At 50.8% G+C, this 14,335-nt stretch overlaps 1 protein-coding gene across 2 annotated transcripts in view; it reads right to left on the bottom strand.

Moving 5' to 3' along the window:
* Window positions 1-525: 525 nt before the first annotated feature.
* arrb1 (arrestin, beta 1) overlaps window positions 526-14,335 on the bottom strand; it is a 30,193-nt gene continuing 16,383 nt past the window's right edge. For both annotated transcript variants that reach the window (XM_023962016.2, XM_078929812.1), the window contains exons 6-16: window positions 13,375-13,434; window positions 13,220-13,287; window positions 12,004-12,139; window positions 11,327-11,411; window positions 10,948-11,020; window positions 10,482-10,619; window positions 10,326-10,409; window positions 9,169-9,192; window positions 8,938-9,008; window positions 6,497-6,545; window positions 526-1,378 (exon numbers count right to left, since the gene is read on the bottom strand). In XM_023962016.2, coding sequence (XP_023817784.1) covers window positions 1,273-1,378; window positions 6,497-6,545; window positions 8,938-9,008; window positions 9,169-9,192; window positions 10,326-10,409; window positions 10,482-10,619; window positions 10,948-11,020; window positions 11,327-11,411; window positions 12,004-12,139; window positions 13,220-13,287; window positions 13,375-13,434 — 894 coding nt within the window. In that variant the 3' untranslated portion in view covers window positions 526-1,272. The remainder of the gene's footprint in view (window positions 1,379-6,496; window positions 6,546-8,937; window positions 9,009-9,168; window positions 9,193-10,325; window positions 10,410-10,481; window positions 10,620-10,947; window positions 11,021-11,326; window positions 11,412-12,003; window positions 12,140-13,219; window positions 13,288-13,374; window positions 13,435-14,335) is intronic.

Genomic DNA, 14,335 nt, shown 5'->3' on the forward strand with positions numbered 1-14,335 from the left:
AAAAATGTTTGTTTTTACAGATGATGATCAAAGCAGACGGTGAATCGGTGAGCTGACGCCTCCTCTGGATGATGTCACCACCATGTTTACCGCCCAGGAGCCTTGAAGAAGTTCTGCTTGTGTTTGTTTGGTTCTGTTCCCTCAGAGAGGAACCCCAACTTTCTTTTACTGATGACAATGTTGTATTCCCCAGGAATAGAGACACAGTGTCTTCTGAGAGCTTTAAAACAGAAGCTCATATCATGTGGAAGAGGACTGGGACTCCCACGCCTCCGCCAGGAACCAATCAGGTTCCTTCCTCAGAGCCGCTCCTTTTACAGCTGACAGACCAGGAGCTGCAGAGGAGGCCGAATTTTTCATCGGATTGTCATATTTTCCTGAAAGATCTGGTGGTTTAGCCTGCAGAAACTCCACGGGAAAAACGGCGTCATGAGTTTGCGATGGAGGCAGTGGAGCGCCCCCCGGGGGCAATGGAGTCAAGTCTAGCTCTGGAAGAAACGACGGAGGAACTCAAAGAACCCGCAATGTTTTTTCACAACTTTATTGTTTTGTTTTTGAGAGCTAATTGAAAAACCTGTTCATAGAAACGGACCGCCGTTTGTTTCCAAGGCAGCAAGTTGGGCCGCCATCTTACCCCCAAGTGAGTCTGAAGGTCACATGACCTCCAATCACAAACAGTTTGGGGTTAAGAAACAGAAAATCCAAGATTTTCATCACTTTAAGGTGTGAAAAACTGGAATGTCAAAAAAACTTTGAGTGGGTTTTCAAAAGAACTTCAGGAACCAAACGGATCAGAACAGAACCGGTCCTGCATCACCTCATATTTTTAGCTCTTTAACCTGAACTCTGGTCTGTGTGCAGAACGTTTTACAAACACGGAATATTCATGATACAACAGATCAAAGGAACTACAGGAACACTTCATGCACGTCTCCACGGGTCAACTGGTCCTGCAGAACTCCAGATCATCCGGTTCTGGCAGCATCAAAAACCTCCTGAAGCTAAAGTCAACGACACCCGACTGCCTTTGGGTCCTTAATGAAGAGAGAGAGTTGAAGCATGCTTCCCGCCGTGGCCACAGCTCCAGCCTGGCGTTTCCTCCGCCAGGAAACCGGGCCGCGGGGTTCTAGCTTTTTACAGCCCTGCAGGACGCAGGAAGAGGACGGACAAGGACAACACACGAACACGGCGCCAACACCAGGTGTCCCGACTGTGGATGAAACTCCGGTAGCTCCACGCCGCAACCGCTGCGGCGCCCGGCCCTCCTTGTCTTTATCTGTCCTCTAGTTTGGGCGAGTCCACCGGCTCCTCGTCCTCGTCATCCTTCGCTTCGGTTAGCCGCTGCCGCGCAAAGTCCTCGAAGATGATGTCATCATCGCTGCGACGGACAACAAAAGAGAGAAACATCAGCAACAGATACCTGAACCATGCTAAAACCTGACGCTGTGCTCACGTCTAAAACCATGCTAAACCCGGAAACCAGGCTAAAGATTTGATCTGGACCTCAGCTTTAGGCTGAAAACCAGATCCTTGTGTGTCACTGATGATGTGGTTCCAGCTTTGCTGGGACTGGATCTGGTGGTTTAGCCTGCAGGCTGAGTGGAGTGACTCTGTGTTTTATTTTTTATTTTATTTTTTTATACTTTATTTATCCCATAATGGGAAATTTGTTCTCCGCATTTGACCCATCCCCTGGGGGAGCGGTGCGCTGCAGCCGAACCACGCTGGGGAGGCAGCAGCGTTAAGGGTCTTGCCCAAGGACCCCCACTGGGTGATGTTAATTGCTCGCCATTGATATGGTAATTGCCCCCAGTACCATTGAACTGAATCCTGTGTGGTAGCTTTTCACCTTACCGACCGACCATGCTACCTACCCACAGGTCCTCAGCAGCAGCAGCCACAGTAACACTAACAGCAGCAGCAGCAGCCACAGTAACACTAACAGCAGCAGCAGCCACAGTAACACTAACAGCAGCGGCAGCCACAGTAACACTAACAGCAGCAGCCACAGTAACACTAACAGCAGCAGCAGCAGCCACAGTAACACTAACAGCAGCAGCAGCCACAGTAACACTAACAGCAGCAGCAGCAGCCACGGTAACACTAACAGCAGCGGCAGCCACAGTAACACTAACAGCAGCAGCAGCCACAGTAACACTAACAGCAGCAGCAGCCACAGTAACACTAACAGCAGCAGCCACAGTAACACTAACAGCAGCAGCAGCAGCCACAGTAACACTAACAGCAGCAGCAGCCACGGTAACAGTAACAGCAGCAGCCACAGTAACACTAACAGCAGCAGCAGCAGCCACAGTAACACTAACAGCAGCAGCAGCCACAGTAACACTAACAGCAGCAGCAGCCACAGTAACACTAACAGCAGCAGCAGCAGCCACAGTAACACTAACAGCAGCGGCAGCCACAGTAACACTAACAGCAGCAGCAGCCACAGTAACACTAACAGCAGCAGCAGCCACACTAAAAGCAGCAGCAGCCACAGTAACACTAACAGCAGCAGCAGCAGCCACAGTAACACTAACAGCAGCAGCAGCCACAGTAACACTAACAGCAGCAGCAGCCACACTAAAAGCAGCAGCAGCCACAGTAACACTAACAGCAGCAGCAGCAGCCACGGTAACACTAACAGCAGCAGCAGCCACGGTAACACTAACAGCAGCAGCCACAGTAACACTAACAGCAGCAGCAGCAGCCACAGTAACACTAACAGCAGCAGCAGGAGCCACACTAACAGCAGCAGCAGCCACAGTAACACTAACAGCAGCGGCAGCCACAGTAACACTAACAGCAGCAGCAGCCACGGTAACACTAACAGCAGCAGCCACACTAACGATAACAGCAGCAGCAGCCACAGTAACACTAACAGCAGCGGCAGCTACAGTAACACTAACAGCAGCAGCAGCCACAGTAACACTAACAGCAGCAGCAGCCACACTAACAGCAGCAGCAGCAGCAGCCACAGTAACACTAACAGCAGCAGCAGCAGCCACACTAACACTAACAGCAGCGGCAGCTACAGTAACACTAACAGCAGCAGGAGCCACAGTAACACTAACAGCAGCAGAAGCCACAGTAACACTAACAGCAGCAGCAGCCACACTAACACTAACAGCAGCAGCAGCAGCAGCCACAGTAACACTAACAGCAGCAGCAGCCACAGTAACGATAAAAGGAGCAGCAGAAGCCACACTAACACTAACAGCAGCAGCAGCCACACTAACACTAACAGCAGCAGCATCCACAGTAACACTAACAGCAGCAGCAGCCACAGTAACGATAACAGCAGCAGCAGCAGCCACAGTAACACTAACAGCAGCAGCAGCCACAGTAACGATAAAAGGAGCAGCAGAAGCCACACTAACACTAACAGCAGCAGCAGCCACACTAACACTAACAGCAGCAGCAGCCACACTAACACTAACAGCAGCAGCAGCAGCAGCCACAGTAACACTAACAGCAGCAGCAGCCACAGTAACGATAACAGCAGCAGCAGCAGCCACAGTAACACTAACAGCAGCAGCAGCCAAAGTAACACTAACAGCAGCAGCAGCCACACTAACGATAACAGCAGCAGCAGCCACAGTAACACTAACAGCAGCGGCAGCAGCCACAGTAACACTAACAGCAGCGGCAGTCACAGTAACACTAACAGCAGCGGCAGCCACAGTAACACTAACAGCAGCAGCAGCCACACTAACGATAACAGCAGCAGCAGCCACAGTAACACTAACAGCAGCGGCAGCCACAGTAACACTAACAGCAGCAGCAGCCACAGTAACACTAACAGCAGCAGAAGCCACAGTAACACTAACAGCAGCAGCAGCCACACTAACACTAACAGCAGCAGCAGCAGCCACAGTAACACTAACAGCAGCGGCAGCCACAGTAACACTAACAGCAGCAGCAGCAGCCACAGTAACACTAACAGCAGCAGCAGCAGCCACAGTAACACTAACAGCAGCAGCAGCCACTGTAACACTAACAGCAGCAGCAGCCACAGTAACACTAACAGCAGCAGCAGCCACAGTAACACTAACAGCAGCGGCAGCCACAGTAACACTAACAGCAGCAGCAGCCACAGTAACACTAACAGCAGCGGCAGCCACAGTAACACTAACAGCAGCAGCAGCCACAGTAACACTAACAGCAGCAGCAGCCACAGTAACACTAACAGCAGCAGCAGCCACAGTAACACTAACAGCAGCAGCAGCAGCCACAGTAACAATAACAGCAGCGGCAGCCACAGTAACACTAACAGCAGCAGCAGCCACAGTAACACTAACAGCAGCAGCAGCCACGGTAACACTAACAGCAGCAGCCACAGTAACACTAACAGCAGCAGCAGCAGCCACAGTAACACTAACAGCAGCGGCAGCCACAGTAACACTAACAGCAGCAGCAGCCACAGTAACACTAACAGCAGCAGCCACAGTAACACTAACAGCAGCAGCAGCAGCCACAGTAACACTAACAGCAGCAGCAGGAGCCACACTAACAGCAGCAGCAGCCACAGTAACACTAACAGCAGCGGCAGCCACAGTAACACTAACAGCAGCAGCAGCCACGGTAACACTAACAGCAGCAGCCACACTAACGATAACAGCAGCAGCAGCCACAGTAACACTAACAGCAGCGGCAGCTACAGTAACACTAACAGCAGCAGCAGCCACAGTAACACTAACAGCAGCAGAAGCCACAGTAACAGTAACAGCAGCAGCAGCCACACTAACACTAACAGCAGCAGCAGCAGCAGCCACAGTAACACTAACAGCAGCAGCAGCCACAGTAACGATAAAAGGAGCAGCAGCAGCAGCAGCCACACTAACACTAACAGCAGCAGCAGCAGCAGCCACAGTAACACTGACAACAGCAGCAGCCACAGTAACACTAACAGCAGCAGCAGCAGCCACAGTAACACTAACAGCAGCAGCAGCCACTGTAACACTAACAGCAGCAGCAGCCACAGTAACACTAACAGCAGCAGCAGCCACTGTAACACTAACAGCAGCAGCAGCCACTGTAACACTAACAGCAGCAGCAGCCACAGTAACACTAACAGCAGCAGCAGCCACAGTAACACTAACAGCAGCAGCAGCCACAGTAACACTAACAGCAGCAGCAGCCACAGTAACACTAACAGCAGCAGCCACAGTAACACTAACAGCAGCAGCAGCCACAGTAACACTAACAGCAGCAGCAGCCACAGTAACACTAACAGCAGCAGCAGCAGCCACAGTAACACTAACAGCAGCAGCAGCCACAGTAACACTAACAGCAGCAGCAGCCACAGTAACAGTAACAGCAGCGGCAGCCACAGTAACACTAACAGCAGCAGCAGCCACAGTAACAGTAACAGTAGCGGCAGCCACAGTAACACTAACAGCAGCAGCCACAGTAACACTAACAGCAGCAGCAGCCACAGTAACACTAACAGCAGCAGCAGCCACAGTAACACTAACAGCAGCAGCAGCAGCCACAGTAACACTAACAGCAGCAGCAGCAGCCACAGTAACACTAACAGCAGCAGCAGCCACAGTAACACTAACAGCAGCAGCCACAGTAACACTAACAGCAGCAGCAGCCACAGTAACACTAACAGCAGCGGCAGCCACAGTAACACTAACAGCAGCAGCAGCCACAGTAACACTAACAGCAGCAGCAGCAGCCACAGTAACACTAACAGCAGCAGCAGCCACAGTAACACTAACAGCAGCAGCAGCCACAGTAACACTAACAGCAGCAGCAGCCACAGTAACACTAACAGCAGCAGCAGCCACAGTAACACTAACAGCAGCGGCAGCCACAGTAACACTAACAGCAGCGGCAGCCACAGTAACACTAACAGCAGCAGCAGCAGCCACAGTAACACTAACAGCAGCAGCAGCCACAGTAACACTAACAGCAGCAGCAGCCACAGTAACACTAACAGCAGCGGCAGCCACAGTAACACTAACAGCAGCAGCCACAGTAACACTAACAGCAGCGGCAGCCACAGTAACACTAACAGCAGCGGCAGCTACAGTAACACTAACAGCAGCAGCAGCCACAGTAACACTAACAGCAGCAGCAGCCACAGTAACACTAACAGCAGCAGCAGCAGCTACAGTAACACTAACAGCAGCGGCAGCCACAGTAACACTAACAGCAGCGGCAGCTACAGTAACACTAACAGCAGCAGCAGCCACAGTAACACTAACAGCAGCAGCAGCCACAGTAACACTAACAGCAGCAGCAGCCACAGTAACACTAACAGCAGCGGCAGCCACACTAACGATAACAGCAGCAGCAGCAGCAGCCACAGTAACACTAACAGCAGCGGCAGCGTGTCTGTCTGCTGACAGGCGTAGAAGCTCATTTCCTGCTCGCATTAGGATGCATTAAGGCCGCCGCTCAGGAGACACAGCCAGTGCCAGGAACCAATGGAGCTCATGCAGGAGGTGGGGGCTGATGAGAGACGGGGGAGGGGGTGCATGCTTACTTTGTGTCAAACTGGATCAGGTTTGTGTCGATCGGAGCCTCATCTGGAGCTGGAGAACACAAGAGAACGTTAGAAGCTGTTCTGTTTTAGGTTCTCTGTTGAAATAAAACAAGGAGAGAGAAAAGAGATTCTTCCCTGAAGTATGAACCCTGAATAAATGTTCTTTGCTAAAATTCTTTCATTTGAGTTCAGATGAAAGACACAAATCATCAGATATTTTTGTTCTTTTGTTATTTTCATAGCGATGGGTTCAAATTCCGGCTGGGTTCCTTCTGTGTGGAGCTTTTATGATCTCCTCATGCTTGTGTGTTTTTATTACAGCTCCCTCCATTGAAAAACTTGACTGAGTGCCCCCCCCCGGCTTTCCAAACAGGAAGTGGCTCCAAGAAGCCAAAATCCCACAGACGTCTATAGAGATGAACAGCTGTTCCTCGTGCTGTTGGTCAGAAGAACCGTTCTGGATCTGACATCTTCTTGATAATCCTTTGAATGATTTTATTTCTATAGTTCAAAGTATTCAAATTATTAACTGACCAATCAGATGCCTCAATAAAAGTAGGTGGAGCCTGCTGGCCCTCACGTCCAATATTTAAAATATTTGATTGACAGATTTCATATAGCCCCTTTTCAAATGCTAGGGGTGTGGCCCTCCTACAAGCCCACACCTGATTGGTGAGAGTGGCTCCCATAGAAACGTTGACTCAGAACAATCACTGCTTACTCACAACATCTGGTTCCAACATGCCAGCGTCTGTATTGCAAAACAATTGCAGCTGAATTAACTTTGGTTGGAACCAGACAAACCTTTTTGTGGGTTCACTCCAGTTCTCACTCCAGTTCTCGCTCCAGTTCTCGCTCCAGTTCTCGCTCCAGTTCTCACTGTAGTTATCACTCCAGTTCTCGCTCCAGTTCTCGCTCCAGTTCTCGCTCCAGTTCTCACTGTAGTTCTCACTCTAGTTCTCACTCCAGTTCCCCCTCCAGTGCTCACTCCAGTTCTCACTCCAGTTCTCGCTCCAGTTCTCACTCCAGTTCTCGCTCCAGTTCTCACTGTAGTTCTCACTCCAGTTCTCGCTCCAGTTCTCGCTCCAGTTCTCGCTCCAGTTCCCACTCTAGTTCTCACTCTAGTTCTCACTCCAGTTCCCCCTCCAGTGCTCACTCCAGTTCTCACTCCAGTTCTCACTGTAGTTCTCACTCCAGTTCTCGCTCCAGTTCTCGCTCCAGTTCTCACTCTAGTTCTCACTCTAGTTCTCACTCCAGTTCCCCCTCCAGTGCTCACTCCAGTGCTCACTCCAGTTCTCACTCCAGTTCTCACTCCAGTTCTCGCTCCAGTTCTCACTCCAGTTCTCGCTCCAGTTCTCGCTCCAGTTCCCACTCTAGTTCTCACTCCAGTTCTCACTCTAGTTCTCACCCCAGTTCCCCCTCCAGTTCTCACTCCAGTTCCCACTCTAGTTCTCACTCCAGTTCTCACTCTAGTTCTCACACCAGTTCCCCCTCCAGTGCTAACTCCAGTTCTCGCTCCAGTTCTCACTCCAGTTCTCGCTCCAGTTGTCGCTCCAGTTCCCACTCTAGTTCTCACTCCAGTTCTCGCTCCAGTTCTCACTCTAGTTCTCACTCTAGTTCTCACTCCAGTTCCCCCTCCAGTGCTCACTCCAGTTCTCGCTCCAGTTCTCACTCCAGTTCTCGCTCCAGTTCTCACTCCAGTTCCCACTCTAGTTCTCACTCCAGTTCTCACTCCAGTTTTCGCTCCAGTTCTCCCTCCAGTTCTCACTCCAGTTCTCACTCCAGTTCTCACTCCAGATCTCGCTCCAGTTCTCACTCCAGTTCTCGCTCCAGTTCCCACTCCAGTTCCCCCTCCAGTGCTCACTCCAGTACTCGCTCCAGTTCTGGCTCCAGTTCCCACTCTAGTTCTCACTCCAGTTCCCACTCCAGTTCCCACTCTAGTTCTCGCTCCAGTTCTCGCTCCAGTTCTCACTCCAGTTCCCCCTCCAGTGCTCACTCCAGTTCTCGCTCCAGTTCTCGCTCCAGTTCTCGCTCCAGTTCTCGCTCCAGTTCTCACTCTAGTTCTCACTCCAGTTCCCACTCTAGTTCTCACTCCAGTTCTCACTCTAGTTCTCACTCTAGTTCTCACCCCAATTCAACACAACCAGCTGGTGTGGGTTTGTGTAAACACTTCTGTAAACTGTTGCTTATTGGTGCAAAGCTGCTTTTTTAGCTTCAGGATCCACTGACCTTATGTGAATAATAAATGGTTTGAGCGTTCCAGTGCTTGAAAGAACGCCGAGCTAAAATCCTGCGGTATAACTTAAGACATGTCCGGGATTCAGCTGCCTGATGGGGGAGAGTCTTTCCTGAGACTGGGGGAGTGGGTTCCATGGGTGACTCATACCAAAGACCATCCATCACCCCCCTGGCTGACACAGTCTGTAACTGCTGCTGCTCACCGTCTTTGTAGATGGACTCCTCTAACGGCTTCGGGTGCATCAGGGTGAAGGGCAGCTCCACAGATACGTCGCTAAAACAGAGAAGGTTCAGGTGCATGACGGGCTGCAAACACAGCTTCATTAGACACTAGCATGAAAGCATTACTACACAAAGGTCCAGCATGGACTCCGTCAGGTGACCTTTGTCAGTCCCAGCGGGGGTTTTCATCGGTGAGGGGAGTGAGCGGTTACCTGGCAGCCAGATCTCCAAGGATCCTGAAAGAGGAAACATTTCACACCTTCAGCATCAAACATTGGAGCTGGTTTTCTCGCGCTGCCATTGGTTCACTTTCTGGATTCATAAATATAAACTACAGCAGTTTCTCTTCAGAAGAATGTTCTCTATTTTCATGTTCTGCTGGTCGTTCTGCTGTGGGGAACCGATGCGATGAAGCAAGAGAACGAGATGAACAGCAAAGTTATTTTTTTAAAAATTGTGTTGAACTCAAAAGAAAAACTGAGTTCCACCTTAAACGGGCAGTTCTGGGTTTTTTAATGTCTTTAGTTTTTAATGTGTGAGCATAAAAAAGCAACTTGTTGCAGTAAAAATGCTGTGTGATGCTCTCCTAAACCCAGACTCCCTCTGTGAATAACTCAGTTCAGCTGCAGGTTGTGGTGTTCCCCCTGGGTCTTTGCTGGGACCACTTCTGTTTTCTTCACTCTTGTTTGGACAGTTTAATTACTCTGGTTTTAATTCTCAGTTTACGTTTGGGGATCTAAAGCCTCCATTATTTTACATTTTGGGGCTGAAGTGTCCGACATTCATCATAAAAATAAATTTGGTTTTTGCATTTGGGGAATTTTTACCCAGAGAGTATCTTTGTTCTCTGAAACAATTAACCAGTTTGCTAACATCCTTTTCTAACAAAATCTAGAAGTTTCTTTGTGATCTGACCAGAGGCCACAAAAATATGTAAACCTAACTTTTAAAACATCACATCATTGCTCAATACCACAAACAGGTGACCAGGAAAGTAACTCCGCCCCTTTCTGTTCCAATGGTCCATCCGGTGGATGTGTCTGCTGGTGTATCTTATTTTCTTGTCTTTATTTTTATGTTATTTTTCTTTCTTATTACTGATGGGGTTTTATTTTGGAGGTCCTCATTCTCATTCTTTGACTGACTTCCTGCTGTTTGGACGTCCCAATTCAGATGTCTTTACCAGAGCAGAACTTTTCTGATTCTAATTGGGTTTTGGTTGTGGATGGGCTGAAAGTTCTGTAGAATTCTTAAATAGACTTGTTTCAGGTTTCTCTTCCTGTAAAGTCTAAAGAGGTTTTAAGGGGATTCCGGTCTGCAGGGGGGCGGGGCTTAAGGGTTTAATGGTGAAAGAAAGCAGGGTACCGACCCGCCGCGCGACACCACCAGCTTCACTTTGACCTTGTAGGACACGAGGATGCCCAGGATCTCTTTGTTGGCTCCGTCTCTCAGACTGAAACACAGACAGTAGTTCAAGCCCTCATTGGAGGTCTGGTTTGGTGAGTGTGTGTGGGCGGGGACTCACAGGGTGCTGGACGCCAGGTTCGTGTCCTCGTGCTTTAGCTTCCCATCCAATGCAAGGCCACGCTTCTCCTGGTTGTTGGCCAGGAACGGCGTGAGCGTGAAGACTTTGCAGAAGGTGGAGCTGGGAGCAACCACGTCACTGAGGAGACAGACCAGCCTAAACCTTCAACCAAACATCTCAGGAACCAAACTGAAGCCACGCCTGCTGCAGAAACTCTCTGTCGTGATGTTGATTTGCAATTTTAAAAATCCAGTTTCTGCTGCCTGGAAGTCAAAGATCAGGGAAAACTTCAGCATAGTGTGGAATTTTATCTGATGAGTCAAAAAGCTCTTTGTGTTTGTGAGGATCTGTAGTTCTGATCCTTCAGATGAAGGATCAGAACTACAGAGTCACTCGTCTTGCAGTCAGGTTCTGGCAGAGATCAGAATTCTGGAGACCCAGTCCCCCATAAAACCAAAAGACTCACTCTGACTCTTCGACGGCCACTGGACATTTGTACTGCGCTGTGTTGAACAGGCAGATGTCTGCATGCTGTCGCACTGCAGACACAAAGCAGACCTGAAGACACCTGAACACACCTTCACACATATCTGAACACACACCTGCACACACACCTGGACACACACCTGCACACACACCTGCACACACACCTGCACAGACCTGAACACACACCTGCACACACACCTGGACACACACCTGGACACGCACTTGCACACACCTGAACACACACCTGCACACACACCTGAACACACACCTGCTCACACACCTGAAAACACACCTCAACACGCACACACACACACACACCTGGACTCACTTGCTGCAGACTCATCGGAGGCCCCGCCTACCTGAGATCTTCATCCTCTTAACCGTCTTGTTGGTGTTGTTGGTCACATGCACATTGACACTGATGGGTTCCCCATGATAGTAAATCTGAAACACACACAAAAAGCGGGTCAGAACCACTGCAGGAGGTCCTCCAAACCCATCAGGTTTTACAGTCTCTCTGGACTTATCCGCTTGCAGACCAGAAGATTAGACTTAGAGATGAGTCAGAGAAAGACAGAAACAGGAACAGAAACTGTCCAGAGAGGAGAGATGCTCCTGCATGCTGTTGCCATGGTGACCAACCACATTCCAGAGTGACAAAGCTAAAACAGAGTAGATACTTTTCACTCCCTTCTGAGGAGCTATATCTGGTAACCATGGCAACAGTTTGAGACAACAGTCAAGCAGCAGTTCAGCAGAAACATGTTTTCATTTTCTTTGATCAAATAGATGTTTGGATGCTCTTGTTTTAATCCTAAAGGTATGTTTCAAACGTTGATAAACCAGCTGCTCCTGTGCTCTCAGTGAGCAGAACTCAGACCAGGAGATCCAGAGATCCACCTGAAAACCTGATGTTGTTCTCCGTCGAGCATCCATGAACGTCAGAATCTCCTGAACGAGCAGCAGGTTCAGACCTCTCCGTTCAGCTGTTAAGCCTTCATGAATGTTGGCCTTGACCAGCGGCGGGGGCCGTCACCTCCTTATCCAGGGAGGCCTCCAAGTGCAGCGGCTTGTCTGACATCAAAAACTGCCGCGTGGTCTCCGCCGTGGGCTGAGGCCCGGGTTTCTCCGGAGCGTACTGGACCTTCCTGATCACCAGACGCACCGAATTCCTGCAGCAACACAAACGGACCCAAACCTGAAAGGAGGTCTTTATGCAAACAACTGTCAAACCAGATGGGGGCGCTCTGCTGGGAGTCCCTTCAGCATTTCTGCAGCACCGATTTAGTGCCGGTAGGTCCAGAATCCTGTGTGGAACAAATCAAAAACTGAAGTGGATCCATCCAGATGGGTCAAAAAGAGGCCTTCACAGCTTCTCTGGAAGGTTACGGCCCTTTATCAGGTTCAGCTTACATGAACAGACGGCTGTCATCAGCATACATGCAGAACCTAAAGGCAAAAACAGCACTGGTCCAAGTCCAGAACCCAGAGGATCACCAGAACCAACTGTTTGATAGAAAACGCCAGAAACGCCGTGAGCCTGGAGACGGATGAGAAATGCTACGCCTGCTCTTCAGTTTGGTGTCAGTAGACCAGCCAGAGGCCCCCAGACCAGCCAGAGGCCCACAGACCAGCCAGAGGCCCCCAGACCTGCCAGAGGCCCTCAGACCAGCCAGAGGCCCTCAGACCAGCCAGAGGCCCCCAGACCTGCCAGAGGCCAACGGACCAGCCAGAGGCCCCCAGACCTGCAAGAGGCCCTCAGACCAGCCAGAGGCCAACAGACCAGCCAGAGGCCCCCAGACCAGCCAGAGGCCCCCAGACCTGCCAGAGGCCAACAGACCAGCCAGAGGCCCCCAGACCAGCCAGAGGCCCCCAGACCAGCCAGAGGCCCTCAGACCAGCCAGAGGCCCTCAGACCAGCCAGAGGCCCCCAGACCTGCCAGAGGCCAACAGACCAGCCAGAGGCCCTCAGACCAGCCAGAGGCCCCCAGAACTGCCAGAGGCCAACAGACCAGCCAGAGGCCCCCAGACCAGCCAGAGGCCCCCAGACCAGCCAGAGGCCCTCAGACCAGCCAGAGGCCCCCAGACCAGCCAGAGGCCCCCAGACCAGCCAGAGGCCAACAGACCAGCCAGAGGCCCCCAGACCTGCCAGTGTTCGAGTCCCTGTTGTCCGGTCTATATGAGCAGGAAGCTGCTGACGCATGACTGTTTTCACCTCCATTCATATTTAATTGGGGGGGGGGGGTCACTCACCTCTTGTGGATCTTTTCCTCAGCATTCTCTGCACAGAAAGCCTTCACCTCGAAGTCCACCCCGCAGGCCTGAGGAGCACAGGCTGCATTGTTATAAGCAGGACTGGGGGGGCAGACAGAGGTTACTGTGAGCGTTTGATAAAAAGCGCCCCCCACCTTCCCGGTGTCCTCAGGTCCCGGCTGCAGGGTCACGGAGCACGGCAGGTTCAGAGGAATCTGGAACCACAAGAAATAAAACATTTACACAGCCTAAAATATTCATGGGGGGGCCACAGCAGCAGCCCCCCCCCCTGCTGTTTGATGAAGAGACGCAGCATCTCTGACTCGTGATCCGGACATGTTTGTTGGTAAGGAAATGTTTGGGTCATTCTGTCCACTGGTAACAGCTTCTGAAGGGAAAAGTCAGTGGAGGAGAGGTGCATGCTGGGTAATAGCCATCTTAGCTATCCCTAAATGTCATTTTTATTGGCCTGCCATGGAGCAGCAGACGTGTGATCAGAAGGTTTCAGGCTGGATTTGCATGGAGCTGAAGCCCATGCCGCTCCGGTGGTCTGCTTAGCGCCTCGCATGGCGAGCGACGGAAACGCCGTGAGTCTGGAGACGGAGGAGAAATGCTACGCCTGCCCTTCAGTTTGGTGTCAGTAGACAACAGTTTGTCAAATCTGGATCAGAACAGGTTCTGTCTTTGGTTCCAGGAAACCATGACAAGACAGAAGCGAGATCTTCACAAGTCTCTTTCTCCAAGTCCAAGTCAGGCTCCAAGTGTCGGACTTTTAATGCAGGTCAAGTTCTGATCGTTATTTGTAAAAAGATTTTTTTATGGTTGCTTCAACTGCGACTACTGAGATAACACCTGTGCTCAGGTGAGTGTTTCTACTCTGGGGTGGATGATGGGATGGAAAAAAAGAGGGAGAGTGTCCAGCCATCTACACACCAAGACCGAAGCAGCAGGAACCGGTACCCCCTGGCCCCTTTCTGAATGCTGCACGCACGGGTGTGCACGTGATCTGTGAGTGTCCGTAGGACTCACACAAACTACACACTGATTGTCTAATTTCCTCACTTCTAAGAGTCCGGCTGCAGCGAGGAGCGTGCACGGATCACGTGAACAACACTA

This window comes from Oryzias latipes, chromosome 13 (genome assembly GCF_053564925.1).
Source record: "Oryzias latipes strain Hd-rR chromosome 13, Olatipes_Hd-rR_3.1".
Taxonomy (NCBI): Eukaryota; Metazoa; Chordata; class Actinopteri; order Beloniformes; family Adrianichthyidae; genus Oryzias; species Oryzias latipes.